This window comes from Garra rufa, chromosome 3 (genome assembly GCF_049309525.1).
Source record: "Garra rufa chromosome 3, GarRuf1.0, whole genome shotgun sequence".
In the NCBI taxonomy this organism is placed as follows: domain Eukaryota; kingdom Metazoa; phylum Chordata; class Actinopteri; order Cypriniformes; family Cyprinidae; genus Garra; species Garra rufa.
In genome coordinates, this window is record NC_133363.1 from 47512717 (window position 1) to 47530723 (window position 18007).

Sequence of the window (18007 nt, forward strand, 5' to 3'; positions counted from 1 at the left end):
TGAAAGGGAAACTCCGACAAATGCATATTCAATAAGGTCAGGCGCAAAAATAACCGTGTCCACACCTTTTCAGCACTGATTCTTCACTGCACATCTAAATCTTGACAGTACTATTTTAACGCCATGAGACGGTTTGTGCTGGTGCAAGCTGTAAGTAAATCTGGCCTTAATAATTTTTTAGTTCTTTTATTAGCATCAGAGAACTTTGAACATCTAAATGTGTCATTGAATTATTTAAACATTTACTTAAAATCTCAGGGGGTGGATACTTTTGGAGGGTTCGGCTGACAAAAAAGTTTGGGACCCCTTTTCTGAGAGGTAAAACTTTATGTATTCAGAGCTTTTCTCACCTCTTTTTGAGTGCATGTTTTGGGCCAGTATCTCAGCAGCCCCCTGATGATCTAATGAAGGACAGAAACAGACAAATGAAAAAGACAATCATCTTTTATGGTATAATAATATAATAGTATTTGTGACATAATTAAATTAGACTTACATGTTCTGTAACTGTGGCATCCTTCTCCATGAATTGCACCACACAGTAAGCCAGCTACATGAAAAGAGCACACAAGGTGTCACTTCAAAGGTTTATTGATTTTAGCTGCAGATGCTTCTGATTAAAGGGTATGAGAGAGATTATGTGTGTGTGTTTGTGGAGTTGTTGGTCAGTGCATCCATGTTTTAGGGAGACTGTTCGTTGATTATAGTGCAAGCACACTCTTTCACTGTGAGAAAAAGCCCTTATCTGCTTTTCATGGTTTGATCTGAACTTCACAAATAAACTATTCTTCTAATCAAGATCCTAAATGCCACCACATGGCTTTATCATCACTCTGCCAGCACTAGAGATTCTGCAGTGGTCAATGCACTGACGTGAGCATGTCTATACTGAACAAAACATATGTAGGTGCCAATAATGTAGGTGTAACTGATAAATGTGTCAACAAATGCTTTTAGACTGTTTTCTGGATTTATGGCAATAGATACTGTGCACTACCTACTGTATACTACCTGGTGACACAAACCTAGTTATATAGCACACATGAAAATAGCTTTACAGTACTTTTTTCATAAATGTTGGTTCATTTGATTAATGTTTAATAGGGAAATTCCCCCTGGAAGAACCTTGGGTTGTCTTGCTCAAGGGCATAATGGTGAAAGCACATGTCCTGTTCCTTGCAAGCATCACATCAGACACCTTCTCAGTGGCGGAGCTTGGTTTTTCAGTACATTATGTGGGTGTAAGTGAGAAAGCCTGGGTTATGTGCAAGCTCTAGAAACTGGATAAAGTCCATATCAACTAAGTGCAAAAAAGACGATAATTAGAAATTCAACAGATATTGAATTAAATATAAATATAAACATTTAAACAAATATATAATTTAAGCAATATCATATGGGCAGGAGTAATCAAAGCCATGATGATTTTCATAAAAACAGCATGGTTGCAAGTGTGATATTAGGCAATTCTCATTTTTATGAAACAATATTGATTCTTAAATCCCAAGACTCCATAAGCCTAGTCTATTTTCAGTTAATGAATGGAACATTGTAGCTCACCTCCCATCCAATAAATCGCAATAAGCTTTGTGCTTTGTTACTTTTGACAAAGTCTCAGATTTCAAATTCTTTCCATTTTATTACAGTATTCAAACAATGAATGCCATTTTGGTGGTGTTTACTGTGGAGTGACAGATTGCTGTAGCACCTCAGTTTTGTTTAATTCCAGTTTCAGCACGAAATAACATGAAATTAAGATAAAAGAAAGAGTACGACTTACCAAAATCCGTATCCTGTCTATGTAATTGATCAATCAGTGTTTCAATCGTGCAAAGACGTCAATATAACAGCTTGTAAATAGTGTCGCGTAACGGCACATTCACCTCAGAAAAAACATTCAGTGACTATAAACTCAGTCAGCTAGAAAAATGAGCTGAAGAGAGGATCATTTTGATAAAAATATGCACCGTATAACATATTCATTATCATTTTTATTGTTCTTCAATGTTTAATTAATATTTGTATAAATACGGCAAGTTTTTATGACAGCCATCATATAAATGTTTATATTTCAAACAATGATTTGGAGTAGTAATATATGCAATTGTAACTTCATTATTATAAAAAGTTATTCAATTGAATCAGAAATCGAATCGCAAGCTTGTGAATCAGAATTGAATCAAATCGTGAAATTTGTGTCAAAACCCAGCCCTAATAATTTTGTAATACTTTTTAAAGTAAATAATAATAATTTGGTTAGATTTAGTAAGTATGTGACCCTGGACCACAAATCCAGTCTTAAGTAGCACCAAAAATACATTGTATGGGTCAAAATGATTGATTTTTCTTTTATGCCAAAAATCATTTGGATATTAAGTAAAGATCATGTTCCATGAAGATATTTTGTAATTTCCTACTGTAAATATATCAAAACTTAATTTTTGATTATTAATACGTATTGCTAAGAACTTTATTTAGACAACTTTACAGGCGATTTTCTCAATATTTAGATTTTTTTTTTGCACCCTCAGATTCCAGATTTTCAGTTGTATCTCGGCCAAATATTGTCATACCTTAACAAATTCGTTTAAATATAGCTGAGTCTATATTTTAGGAAGTGTATCCCTTTCATGAAGATCATCATATTTGTCCTTGGCATCAAAACTAGGCCCTAGGCCACACTACTCACACAGTTCATGTCAGATAATACACAGAATGAATGTATCATGTGTTTAAAGTAACTAAAAATCTGGTCTTCAATACTGTATGTTATCCAATCCAATTAAACAGGTTTAAAGTGGTTTAAGCACAATAAATTACAGACTCGTAGTTTTGAGAAAGCAACCGGTTTCAAGCAGAACCACCAAGACTCTACATAACTAAATGATGACATCCTAGTCTGCACACACATGCTGCATTTATTTCCAGATTAATATATTCCCTGAAGAGGAGCGACACACAAAGCACCTGAGCCTCAGAGATTACAGGGAAAAGAGTGAGAAAAGGATGTTTTTCCAAAGGTGACACAAATCTGTGTGTGTGTGTGTGTGTGTGTGTGTGTGTGTGTGTACCTGGTATTCATCACGTTATGGGGACCAAATGTCCCCACAAGGACAGTAATACCAGTAGATTTTGACCTTGTGGGGACATTTCTTAGGTCCCCATGAGGAAACAGGCTTATAAATCATGCACAATGAGTTTTTTTTAGGAAGTAAAGGTGTGCACATTCTCCTGTGAGGGCTAGGTTTAGGTGTAGGGCCATAGAAAATACGGTTTGTACAGTATGAAAACCATTATGCCTATGGAATGTCCCCATGAAACATGTAAACCCAACGTGTGTGTGTGTGTGTGTGTGTGTGTGTGTGTGTGTGTGTGTGTGTGTGTGTGTGTGTGTGTGTGTGTGTGTGTGTGTATGTGTATGTGTGCACCTGGTATTCATCACGTTGTGGGGACCAAATGTCCCCACAAGGATAGGAATACCAGTAGATTTTGACCTTGTGGGGACATTTCTCAGGTCCCCATGAGGAAACAGGCTTATAAATCATACACAATGATTTTTTTGAGGAAGTAAAAGTGTGCACAATCTCCTGTGAGGGCTAGGTTTAGGTGTAGGGCCATAGAAAATACGGTTTGTACAGTATGAAAACCATTATGTCTATGGAATGTCCCCATGAAACATGTAAACCCAACGTGTGTGTGTGTGTGTGTGTGTGTGTGTGTGTGTGTGTGTGTGTGTGTGTGTGTGTGTGTGTGTGTGTGTGTGTGTGTGTGTATGTGTGCACCTGGTATTCATCACGTTGTGGGGACCAAATGTCCCCACAAGGATAGGAATACCAGTAGATTTTGACCTTGTGGGGACATTTCTCAGGTCCCCATGAGGAAACAGGCTTATAAATCATACACAATGATTTTTTTGAGGAAGTAAAAGTGTGCACAATCTCCTGTGAGGGCTAGGTTTAGGTGTAGGGTAGGTGTAGGGCCATAGAAAATACGGTTTGTACGGTATGAAAACCATTACGCCTATGGAATGTCCCCATAAAACATGTAAACCCAACATGTGTGTGTGTGTGTGTGTGTGTGTGTGTGTGTGTGTGTGCACCTGGTATTCATCACGTTGTGGGGACCAAATGTCCCCACAAGGATAGGAATACCAGTAGATTTTGACCTTGTGGGGACATTTCTCAGGTCCCCATGAGGAAACAGGCTTATAAATCATGCACAATGAGTTTTTTTGACGAAGTAAAAGTGTGCACAATCTCCTGTGAGGGCTAGGTTTAGGTGTAGGGTAGGTGTAGGGCGATAGAAAGTACGGTTTGTACAGTATAAAAACCATTACGCCTATGGAATGTCCCCATAAAACATGTAAACCCAACATGTGTGTGTGTGTGTGTGTGTGTGTGTGCATGTGTGTGTCTACTTTGGAAGGGCTGATGTCACATAAAACCTCAGGGGGTAAGAGCACTGTTAACTCCTTTTCTCTCTCTCTCTTATTCTTTTCCAAATGAGAACATCATAATTATCCTCTTAGTTCTCAGTCTATGTAGTGCTTAACAAAAGAGTCCAGATGTTTACTTTGTGAGGTTATGTTTATGTGCATGTGTCTGAATCTATGTAGAAGGTAACGGAAGCCTATTATAGCCTTAGAGTAAACAAAATGAAGGGAAAAAATACATGTTAATTTAATCATAACTTTATAGCTCACATTTATGACTGACTAAAAAAATCTCACAATTGTGAATTTTATTTCTCATACTTTTGACTTTATATCTCACATTTCTTCAAGTAATTGTTCTATCTCACAATTACCTAATTTAAAAAAAAAATAGCAGGCGGAAACAGGCTCACATATGTGTATGTGTGCATATGTGTGTGTCTTCATATGTTTTGTCTACCTGAGAACCAGCCATAAATGGTAAAGTACAGCCCAAAGTAAACCTAAGATTAAATCTCACCACTTTACAAGGCTTTGGTATCTTTTAGCACAAGATAAAAATCCCATACCCAAGAGACACCTCAGTGAAAATATATCCCTTGGTGTCATTCAGTAGTTTGAGGCTCAATGGGGACTAAGCGCTGATCATCCAGTATAAATCCCCCAGACTTAACTCAACCACTCACCATTAGTTCCTGTGCAAACAAATAAAATAGTAACCAAATCACAACGACCACGGGTTACACGGAAGTCAAAAGAATCACTGCAGTGCACACTTGATGCTGGTGACAAAACAGTGTACAAAAATAGAGCATCGGTATTTAGCCTTTCATCTCACTAAGAGCTCTCCAGAAATGTGTGATGTTCTGAAGAAGCCTTGAGGGAAGTGTGATTAAGGATTTGGCTGCACTGTGCTTCTGTTTCTATGGAAGCTACATAAAATAAGTCTGGCCACCCGAAGACATTCCCTGGGAGAGCTCTATAGGGCCCTGTGGCAAGTAGGCAGTATAAACAGCCCGGAGTGTGGCCACTGAATTATGGATGGAGTGATATTGACAAGGGAAAGGGCGAGTGTAGGAATGTAGGACAAGCACTTTCAGAATACACACACACGTATAGACATATACAAACAGGCAGTATTAATATTACAAAAGCACTTTTCAGACAAACATGTTGTTAATATATATATTATATTAATGTATTGAAAGAATGCATACAACACAGTTCAAGGTTTGGGGTCAGTAAGTGTCACAGTTCTGTCAGTTTATATCTTTGGTTTTTCCCATTGTCTGCCCCTGTCATTTTGTGATCATTTGGTTTAGTCCTCGTTTGTGTAATCACCGTCACCTGTGTTTAATTATGAGTTACCCTTTATAAGTCTGTCTTTGAGTTCAGTGTATTGTCGGTCCTTAACGTTGTCAGATGTGTGTGAAAGCTCTCAGTGTTCCTGCCTTGTTCCTGCCTTGTTCCTGCCTTGTTCCTGCCTTGTTCCTGCCTTGTTCCTGCCTTGTTCCTGCCTTGTTCCTGCCTTGTTCCTGCCTTGTTCCTGCCTTGTTCCTGCCTTGTTCCTGCCTTGTTCCTGCCTTGTTCCTGCCTTGTTCCTGCCTTGTTCCTGCCTTGTTCCTGCCTTGTTCCTCTTGAAGATTTATATTAAATCTATTGTTTGTTTGAATATCGTCTCTCGTCTCGTTCTACACGTCTCATTACAGTAAGATTATTATGCTTACGGTGAAAACAGCAATAGTTTTTTTTTATATATATTTTTTTCTTTGATAAATAGAAAGATAAAAAGAACTGTTTTTTTTTTAATAGGAATTTCTTGCAACAAAGCAAAAGTGATCAATGTATTAAAGGATTAGTTAACTCCAGAATTAAAATTTCCTTATTTACTCACCCCTATGTCATCCAAGATGTCTTTCTTTCTTCAGAAATTAAGGTTTTTGAGGTAAACATTCCATGATTTTTCTCCATATAGTGGACTTTAATGGTGGCCAACGGGTTAAAGGTCTGAATTGCAGTTTCAATGCAGCTTCAAAACGCTCTACATGATCCCAGCCAAATGTCTCCTCTAGCAAAATGATCTGTCATTTAAAAAAAATTAACTAAAAATATAAAAAAAAATTTAAGAAAAAAAGCATGTGTGACCTTTCCAACATGATTACATAATGCGTAAAGTCGTAGACGCGCATCGCAGAGCTAGTGCAAGATGAGCATTTGTGCTTAAAGTATATATATATTTTTATTTTATTTTTTTCAGAAAATGGTCTGTCGTTTTGCTAGATAAGACCCTTATTCCTCGGATGGAATCGTGTAGACCCCCTTGAAGCTGCATTGAAACTGCAATTTGGACATTCAACCTGCTGATCCCCATTAAAGTCCACTATATGGAGAAAAATCCTGGAACGTTTTTCTCAAAAACCTTAATTTATTTTCGAATGAAGAAAAAAAGAAAATCCTGGATGACATAGGGGTGAGTAAATAATCAGGAACTTTCTAATCTTTTAATTTAACCTTACTGACCCCAATCTTTTAAACAAAGTATGTGTGAACAGTCAGCCATTCACACACATTCATACACACAAAGGCAAAGAAGTTCAGACGTTAATACAGTGGCCTCAAAATGTCCAAAATTGTTTGTGGTCACTAAGGATGTATATAATGTTATTGCATATAATTATCAAACCGAGTGTATATATATGTAACCCTGGACAACAAAACCAGTCACAGGGTACATTTTTTAAAGAATAAGTAAGTTTTCCACTGATGTATGGTTTGTTAGGATAGGACAATATTTGGATTAAACTGCAAAAAATCTAAATATTGAGAAAAAACGCCTTTAAAGTTGTCCAAATTAAGTTCTTAGCAGTGCATATTACTAATCAAAAATTACGTTTTGAAATATTTAGGGTAGGAAATGCACAAAATATCTTTTAAAACATAATCTTTACTTAATATCCTAATGATTTTTGGCATAAAAGAAAATAGATCATTTTGACCCACACAATGTATTCTTGGCTATTGCTACAAATATACCCGTGCTACTTATGACTGGTTTTGTGGTCCAGGGTCACATATTTTTTTATCTTTCGATTACTTTTAAACCTTTAAACCACCAGTCATTTGAGTGGATCTATGAAGTCATTTCTGCTCACGATTACAGCTTAACAGATACAATAACAGAGCAAAATGACATTAACCAGAGTTTAGAACAGCATGACAGCGAGTAAATGATAGTTGTTAGAACTCTCTACTATAAGTGTCCACTTTGTACACGTTTTGGGGCCACTAGATTTAGCGTTAGTATTTAGCACCCCCTTGTGGTTGTGATAGACCATTACAGTCTATTAATTAACAGCATCAGATCTGTATGTGCATCCCAGTGTGAGTGCGTCTGGGCGTCTGGCTCTAACCTGCGCATGAAAAATGGAGAGAGACTTGGCAGTGTGCAGGGGGATCAGGACCCTCACCAGGAACTGCTTGTGCTCTGATTTGAGAGGCAGAGCAAAGCCATTTATGATACTGGAAAAAAGGAGAGGAAAGGAGAGGAGAGGAGAGGAGAGGAGAGGAAAGGAGAGGAGAGGAGTGAGTAGTAGGCGGAAAAGAGAAAAGGGAGAATAAACAGGATTAGTATCAGTCGTCCTGATGATGCTCTGTACACTCATTCGCCACATTATTGTTCATCAGCTAATCCCCCGCTAAACCCCCCTCATCCTTCCTCTCTTTCTAACTGTCTCCTCCTCTCTTCCTCTCATTTCCTTAGTTTTATCTTTGTTCTTCTACTCAGGCTGTTCCTCCCATTGCTTAACTGTTATTTAATTCCATTCCATCCGTACTGTCTCTCTGTTTCACTTTTATTCTACCATCCGCACTCTGTCTTCTTCGCTCTTTGACGTTCTCTCGCATTTTACATATTCATGCTTGTCTCTCCTTCTATTGCATTCTTTCTAATTCTATCTGTCTACTTTGCTTATCTGACTGCATATGGCAAAATATACATATTTTATCTGGCAAATGCACTGTAAACAGCACGGTTCAATTAAATATTATCTTTAAATTCATGGCATATTTAAAATTGACAATGATAAAACAGTTTAAACATATTTTGGAATTTTTTTCTGTATGTTATAAAATATTGCAAGTTCTATAATTTGTATAATGATTCTATATTATAAATGTAATTTTTTAATCTTATTCAAAAGCAAATTTAGAATATACAAAATGGCCAAAATATCTGTGAAAAGAAAAGTTATATTAAAATATATTCAAATTTTCATGTAATATATGTTATCAATAATCTTTTCCGTTAAAAAATATATTAGTACATAAAATGCACATTTTTCATGTGCATGGGACCCATCTTTTCTCGCTCTAATTCCACAGCTCTCTCTCTCCCTCATTCTCTCTTCAGTAGTGATCAGAGAGATGTGTGGGTGGGAGGCACTATAAATACTACTGGCATCAACCTGAATTTAGACCTCCATCCCCAACACTCTGACTCATGCCTCCCCCTGGTTGTCTCTCTCTTCCCCTGTTTCTCTCTGTCAAAGGTTTGCTTTGTTTATGCTATTAAACACATCGAGAAACAGGCACCATTTTGTGTGCACTGAACCCAATATGCAAAGCAGCACTGGTTTCTCTGAGAACATGGCTGTGAATTATATGGCTGGACACGCTGATGATGGGAAACATGACTGTGGAACACACGGCAGGTACATGCAGCGAGCGCTGATGTCGGAGGTCTCTGCTAAGTGCCTGAATCACCAGCTCGCACACCATAAAGCATCTCTCCAGTAATCTGCTGCCACATTAAGTTACGTAACACTATAATTTACTCATTTAAGATTATAGTACAAATGTCATAAGATATTATATGTACCTCCTAACTCTGGAAACAATGAATAAACCACAGGGACCTTATAATCTTCAAATTTACACTGAGTTGTTTTATAAACATCATATGATCTGATTTCTAATGCATTTTCCATTACGACAGTTTGAAGGAGTACCTACCTTCCCAAAATTTCCAAAAGTTCAGCAACTCCATTGAAACGCTCAGTTTCATAGATGAACCTGCAGAGTTTAAAAATAGATAAAGTGACATTTTAAAGACTAACAAAAAGCAGCCGCTGGCTGTGAAATATCAATACTGCTCATGCGTTTTGTCTGTATTACTGACCTGAGGAAGATGTTGTTGATCTGTTTGCGGATGTAGGCCCTCAAGCCCAGAAGTTTGCCGTAGACACGGTGCAGGATAGTCTTCAGATATTCTCTCTCTCTGGGGTCCTCGCTGTCAAATAACTCCAGCAGCTACACACACACATACATAGTCAGCCATTTGCACTTTATTAAAAGAACTTTTCATGAATATTTATAATTAGTGTGAGTAGAATCAGAAATACTAACAGTCCAACATTGAGGTTAGACTGCCTTTTGGGTGTTTGAGAAATAATGCGATTGGATTATGATATGATACACGTTTACAATCTTATATTGCTGCTCTAAGATATCAAGGCTAAAAGAAAAAAAAACATAAAAGCACACTGCAAATGTTCAACAGGTTGTGCCAAAAGTACAAACTAGCTAGGTTTGTCTCGAAAGACTGGACTTGAAGATGGACTAAGATCACTTATGATGGCCTTGAGTCCACTTTATCTGTCCAAATTCATTCACAAGATTTCATTATGTATTTATATATTTATACAACAGTTCTTTCTGTTCCTCAAATCTGATTGACTGAGAGGAGGGAGATATTCTACTGATATGTGAACTGTGTATCACCATTTGTATCACTTCACTTGCAGTATTTCTCACTGCGAGTGTCATGGCGGATGCCCAAATCCACTACAGTTTTAGAAATAATACTGTTTTTGTGTCACAGAATGTAGTTTTAATAGCTTTCAAGGCGAGTATGTAGTTGTTTAGACTTCAAATATGCGGTTTGTTAATAAACATAAAGAAAAGAATAAAGAAAATTGGCTTTGTGCTTTCTTGAGATGTGAGCTCCAGGGCATCAGCGGCCATTCAGCACTCATGAACCCACCGAGAGCAGCCTTACTTCAGCTAGTTCTTGTGGAATTTGCTGCTGACTCTGATGTCTCTATAGTGGTTAAACATGAGATGTAATTCATTTTGGGTAAATCTAATGGACAGTCTTTGGTCTCATTAATCTATTATTTGTTTCAGAGCAAATAGTTTAGGCTGAGGGCACAATCTCATCACGTTTTTTTTTATGTAACTTCAATGCAGTACTTTTGACTGAATTGCCTACCAACTTTTATGAGGGCTGTTGTTGTTGTTTATTAAATATTATTTTTTCGATAATATTTTATAGAAATAATAGTAGTATGTAATAATAGTATTTAGTTTTGGGAAACGGTATGTTTTCATGATTGTGATTAGTTTCATTGCTCCACCATTAGATGGCAACAAGAGACTGTTTTGAAGAGAGAGTCAGAAGTAAAGACTTTTATATTGAAATAGACTGAAATGGGGTTGTAAAAAAGGAAGTTATTTCTACTTTCAATAACACACTGTAAAATGCAGCCAAAAATGCACTGAAATCATTGATAATCACCCTTAACAAATGAAAGGATAGCACAACAAAGATATCGCTTTCCTCAGCAGACATTCAAAGTAATGTTTTATTTAGGGTGACTATATTTTAGTTTTTAAAAAAGGGGATGGGGTGGCCATATCCCACATCAAAACTCATATGTCATTTCCATATCTTCACTACATATTTTACAGTCACCATTATGCAGATTGATCATAAATATTGATAGCCACTCGCTGATGTGCGAAAATTGTATTTAAAATTTGAATGTTTGCAAGAGCGGGATTAAGAAAACAGTGCAAGGCTTTGACCTTTTCACACGTGAGTTTAAAATATTCTATCTAACCCCAAAGAGTGAGTTTTTTTAAGCGACCATTATTTTAGAATGTTTCGCATTACTGTTTCCATGGCGACGCGTCATGTGACACACCGCAGCCACAACAGCACTGTAAGACACATGGATCGCTTTTATTTCGTTTTTCCTTTTTTATTACTAATATTTACAAGCATGCTTACTATATTATGAAATATCTGATATTCCGATTTCGAAATATGTGCAAGTAAATGTATTTAAAAGTTCAAACACTTTTATAATGACCGCGTTAGTTAATCTATAACGGATGATGGGCGCCGCCATGTTTGTTCACGCTGAATCCGAGCTGTGGGATTTACAACACGCAAATTCATCCTCTCCTCCTGAATGACATTAAAGTAAGTCTCTGGTGAGCTGGGAGAAGAGGAGAGTGAACTTTATAGTTACCTGCATAATCTGTATATGATATCAATAAAATATGTGACCCTGGACCACAAAACCAGTCATAAGGTTAAATTTTACAAAACTGAGATGTATACAATAAATAAGCTTTCTATTGATATATGGTTTGTTAAGATAGGACAATATTTGGCTGAGATACATCTATTTGAAAATCTGGAATCTGAGGGTGCAAAAAAAATCAAAATACTGAGAAAATCATCTTTAAAGTTCTCCGAATTAAGTTCTTAACAATGCATATTACTAATCAAAAATTACATTTTGATATATTTATAGTAGGAATTTTACAAAAAATCTTCATGGAACATGATCTTTACTTAATTTCCTAATGATTTTTGGCATAAAAGAAAAATCAATCATTTTGACCCATACAATGTATTTTTGGCTATTGCTACAAATATACCCCAGCGACTTAAGACTGGTTTTGTGGTCCAGGGTCACATATGTTGTCAGAATATATTTGTAGGATCATTATTGCCGCTTCCATAGACATCAGTGTGCATTTTACAAACTAAAATGTATGGTTTTGCTAGTACTTATGTGTATTTACATGTCTGAAACCTAAAATAAGCATTATATGGTTGCAAACACTGAATAGTTGTGATAATATGACAAGCACTCAGCACGTCCGATCTGGCTCAGCGCCAGCCAACGTGCCAAAACCGATTTGAATTCAGCAGCTGATGACGTGATGCGGCGAACGTTCGAATCACACCGGTGTGATCGTACGCTTCAGGGACCAGCCAAGACAAATCACACGGGTGTGATCGTACGCGTTAAAGGGTTAATACAAAAACGCACACAATGAATGCTGACTTTACAAATCAAAAGCAGAATCCCAGACAAGACGCATTTTTTAGATCCAAAAAGACATTTCCGGGAAAAAGAGGATGTATGGTCACTCTAGTTTGTGATATTTGGTCACCCTATTTGTGAATATGAGATTGAGGTGAAGAATGAATGCTTGTATTAGATGCAGGTAACCACACTCGCTCAGTCCATCTCTCTCTCATAATACACTACTCCCATTATACAGTGAGTTTTTAAAACAGTAATACAATAAGCTTTCAATGAAGCAACTCATCGTTCCTTCATTGCTTGTTCTAAAGTAACGTTTTCAAATTAGTAACAGAGGCTTGGGCTAAACTTTCAAACTGAGATTTGAATCTGTGGTGGAAAGAAGTAGTTCTGCACAAAAGAGGGTTTTAAAGACACTTCGTTGTTGTTTCTTATGTATTTACACACTTGTGCCGTCAAACTGTTGTATAAACGTAATATCACACTCGTAGCAGTGCGATATGGCTGTATATCAGCACACTGTGATTACCTAATCACAGCCGTGCTGACATACAACCATATCGCACTACTGCGAGTGTGATATTGCTCATATTTTTTTAAATTACATTGCAGACTTATGTTTACAAATGATAAATGTAAAAAAGGCCTTTATATCTATACATCTACACAAGCTCTGTACCTGTAGAACGAACTTCTGGTCCACGTAGCGCTTGGCAAGAGAAGGCTGGAAATCTGGACTCTCAAGAAAGCGTAAAAAGAATTCATACACCAACTAGAAAAAAAAGGATAGGAGAGAAAGAGAGAGGAAATGGGACCGAAGCTGGGACACAAGCTATAAAAAACACATAATGATTTCTCACCCCATGGTGTCAGTATATGTGTTAGTGTGTTTGTGTATTTAAGAACTAGAGAATGTACATGTACCTGTAAGTGAGGCCAGGAGGCTTCCAGAGCTGGTTCATCCTCTTCTGGGTCAAATTCAGGGTTCTCACTGGGTGGGAGAGTTCGAAAAATGTTCACTGAGATCTACAGAAAGAAGAGGAAAGGTTGTGTTTAGATAAAGCATTGACCATTGTTTTCACATAACAAATGATTAAAAAAAATGCAACATTGTCTTTCTATGCAACTTAGACTCATTATAGATCTCACAGAAGCTCATTGCTATTTGCTTTGCACAACTGTGCATTTCAGTTGAATGGAATTGCATTTTAAAAGATGTTTGTGTACTTTTTCTATTAATGGAAGCAACTGTAACACATTGTTACCTGATTTGCGTAATTACTCTAGTAAACGAGGGGCTAAAACAAACACGAAGCAATGGCGTATGCAAATAAACTGTATTATCAGAGGGCATTTCTGTTTAATAGAAATTCATTCTTAGTGAATTCCCACCTTTGTCTTTCACATCAAAACATAAAAGGACCCGTTAACAAAAATCAATTGCTTCCCAATTAAGGTGTTTTTGTATTTCAGCTACATACTGTACAGGGCTAATGTAGCTAAACACAAGGAAACCTAAATGCTTCTGAGTCTCTAAGTGCACTTTACAGCATTGGAGATCCTTTGCATCCCTCAATGATTTATCTCTCCCTGCCTCCTCTGCTCTTTTATCAAATTCCATCCTACTCCATCAGTTTTCCTCTCTTTCGCGATTCATCTCACCATCTTAATAGCCTCTGGGTACAAGGGTTCAATGAGGACTCCACGACTGGTGGCCACGCTCTCCACAAGCTCGTTCAGCGCAGCACGTTTGATCTCTTTCCCCTTCAGGTCGGCCACACAGTCCAGAAAGTCAAAAAGCACACAACACTGCTGCAGCTTCTTACAGAACAAGTCATGAAGTTCTGCCACTGGAGCATCTGAGGGACAAGAAGGTGAGAAGATATAATGAAGTACACAAATATATACACAATTACACTGCACATTTACTATGGTTTTCTTAGTGCCAATAAACCTGCAATTGCACACTACACTCTTAAAAATAAAGAACCTTTAACATCCATACACATAAAAATAAAGGTGCTTCACGATGCCATAGAAGAACCTTTTTTGTCTAAATGGTTCCATAAAGAACCTTTAACATCTGAAGAACCTTTCTGTTTCACAAAAGGCTCTTTGTGGTGAAAGAAGGTTCTTCAGATTTTAAAAAGGTAAGAAAGAGATGGTTCTTTAAAGAACCTTGGACCGAATGGTTCTTTGTAGAATCAAAAGTGGTTCTTCTATGGCATCACTGTGAAGAACCTTTTAAAGCACCTTTATTTTTAAGAGTGTAGAGCCTTTGGATTCCATGGTTCTTTAGAATATTAAAATGCTCTTTACACAAAAAAAACACAATTATTATAAGAATGTTGTTCCAAAACCATAAGACCACAAATAAAGATATTTTTGATGAAATCCAAGAGCTTTCTGACCCTGCATAGATAGCAATGCAACTGACATGTCTAACGCCCAGAAATGTAGTAAGGACAAAATAGTCCATGTGACGTCAGTGGTTCAACCTTAATTTTATGAAGCTACGACAATACTTTTTGTGTGCAACAAATGCAAAAATAACAACTTTATTTGTGAAAGAGAAGTTGTTGAATAAAGTAGTTTTTTTTTCTTTCCGCACAAAAAGTATTTTCATAGCTTCATAAAATTACAGTTGAACCACTAATGTCACATTGACTATTTTATCAACGTCCTTACTATAATTTCTAGGCCTTGAACATGTCAGTTGTGTTGTTTATGCAGGGTCAAAAAGCTCCTGGATTTCATCAAAAATATCTTAATTTGTGTTAAGTTTGGAACCAGATGAAAATGTTCATTTTTGGGTGAATTATCCCTTTTAAGGTCTTCATGGAACCATCAATGGCAATAAGGAAACCGCTATTTTTTAAAACTGGCACAATTACATTAAAGATTGTTGGAGTTACACAGACACTTGAATGTATAGAGTATATTAATGCAGATTTCTTGAAGTTGATGGACGGGATGCTAATGAGAAATGAGTGGAGGCGTCTGGTGCTAACAGGATTAGCGAGTGCTATCTTTAACCCTGCGCTGTCTCGCCCCTCTGTGGACGTAGCGCCTTGAGTCACAATAACCATGACAATCCATTCCATTCATGCAAAAACTCAACACAACTGATATACCTTACAGTTCCTGTACTTCGATATGTGAATCACTCTCTGTCTCTTTATCTCTCTTTTCTTTAGCCTCAGCATGGCACTTTGTACAATTACAATCCATTAAAAATGGATTAGTCTTAACAGTCTGAAACAGCTAGACTCAAACCAAGTGGGTCGGAGTGCTGCAAGTTAGGTCAAAGGAGACAGATAGAATAAATAATAAACAAAAAGTGCAAATAAAGAGAGGGATGTGATGAAAAGAGGTGGTTATGTAACGGTGTGTGTTTGTTTGTAGTTACAGGGAAGGATAGGGTGCAAGAGAGCATGACACAGCCACAGCAGTCAGAACAGAAAAAAACTGAATTGTCCAGGGAAAAGTGTGAGAGAGAAAGAAGGCGGAGGCACAAGGAACTGGAGACGCACAGCAAATGAGAGGAAGAGCAAAGATGAAATTAACTTAAATCATGGAAAGAATGTGAAAACTATAATGACTTGTGTAAAGAAACAGCAACGATTTTACATTTGAAATTGAATATCATTCCGGTTAGACCAGTCGTCGCTCTTTTAAATGTGCTGTAATGTTGTACATGCAAAGCTGCTAAATATAGAGCGGCCAATAAGCAACAGTGGGCCATAGAGAAAAAAAGAGAGAGAGAGAGAGAGAGAGAGAGAGAGAGAGAGAGAGAGAGAGAGAGAGAGAGAGAGGCATGGTAGGGAAAGAAAACAGTGCAGAGAGAGCAGGAGAGATGATGTCATCCCTCTACCCTGTTCCTCTCCTCATGATCTCTTTTTACCCCTCCTCTCCATCCTTCTCTCACTCGCATTCTCTCTGTGGGTCTCTTTCTGTGGCAGTGTGATTTTAATGAGGAAACTCTTTCTTGTTAAAGAGTTATTACTGTGTTTGTTTGGGAGGCTGTTGAGATCCTGTGTTTGTTTTAACCACCAAAACCCATAAAAGAGGAAAAAGCAAAAAATACTGCATGACAAAACAGGAACCTTGAACTGCAACGTTTCACATGAGCTTTTCTGGTGATGTGGAATGATGTAGGCAAATTAGGAATTCCATGGAAACTCAACTTTGGTACAGGAAGCTATAATATAAAACAAATAAATATATACAATGCTATATTATAATATATTTCAAATTAAAGCTATTAATTAAGGTTAAAGCATGACTATATATATTACGAGTAATATACATTATATTGGTATATTATTAAGCAATGCAATATAATAAACTCTCATCAAATATGTGACCCTGGACCACAAAACCAATATTAAGTAGCACGGGTATATTTGCAGCAATAGCCAAAAAAAAAAAAAAAAAAAAAAAAAGTCCAAATTATCGATTTTTCCTTAATGCCAAAAATCATTAGGATATTAAGTTAAGATCATGTTCCATGAAGATATCTGGTAAATTTCCTACCGTAAATATATCAAAACTTGTTAAAACTAATTTTTGATTAGCAATATGCATTGCTAAGAAGTTAATTTGGACAATTTTAAAGGCAATTTTCTTAATAATTAGATTTCTTTTGCACCCTCAGATTTCAGATTTTCAAACAGTTGTATCTTGGTCAAATATCATCCTATCCTAACAAACCATAAATCAATGAAAAGCCTATTGATAAATACATCTCAGTTTTAAAAATTTACCCAGTTTTGTGGTCAAGGGTCACATATACAGAATGGTTGAATATATAAATGTGAATGTGAATAGAGCTACTATCATTTAAAATTTTGGGGTCAGAAAACTTCATATAAATGCTGTTCTTTTGAACTTTCGATTCATTAAAGAAGTAAAAATGAATCACTGTTTCCACAAAAATATTAAGCAGCACAACTGTTTTCAATGATAATATTAAAAAATAGTTTTAGGCACCAAATCAGCAAATTAGAATGATTTTAGAAGGATATTAGAAGGATTTGGATAGTAAAGATATTAGAAGGATCATTTTGAATGATATTAAAAGGATCTTTTTATACTGAAGACTGGAATAATGGCTGCTGAAAATTCAGTTTTGCATCACAATAAATTACATTTTAACATATATTATAATAGAAAACGGTTATTTAAAATGTTAGTAATATTTAAATGAATACATTACTGATATATTACTATAATATGACCAATTAATACAAAATTAATATACAGATAAATGATAAATGCAGTCTTGGAGAGCATGAAACAAGTACAACAATACATTTTACAGGTCCTAAACTTAAATAAATATTGATTATGTCAGATAACTTTGATAGAAAGGTATGTAGTGGATTACAATCAATACAATGCTCAAGCAATACTTTGTTGACCAATTATCAAGCAATGCTTAATTATTTTG

At 36.5% G+C, this 18007-nt stretch overlaps 1 protein-coding gene across 1 annotated transcript in view; it reads right to left on the reverse strand.

Moving 5' to 3' along the window:
- The window catches only part of ppp2r5b (protein phosphatase 2, regulatory subunit B', beta), a 30952-nt gene that overhangs the window by 7280 nt on the left and 5665 nt on the right, over positions 1–18007 (reverse strand). The window contains exons 2-9 of the mRNA XM_073836270.1: positions 14218–14414; positions 13480–13581; positions 13235–13327; positions 9609–9739; positions 9443–9502; positions 7843–7951; positions 497–550; positions 351–401 (exon numbers count right to left, since the gene is read on the reverse strand). Of these exons, the coding sequence (XP_073692371.1) occupies positions 351–401; positions 497–550; positions 7843–7951; positions 9443–9502; positions 9609–9739; positions 13235–13327; positions 13480–13581; positions 14218–14414 (797 nt within the window). The remainder of the gene's footprint in view (positions 1–350; positions 402–496; positions 551–7842; positions 7952–9442; positions 9503–9608; positions 9740–13234; positions 13328–13479; positions 13582–14217; positions 14415–18007) is intronic.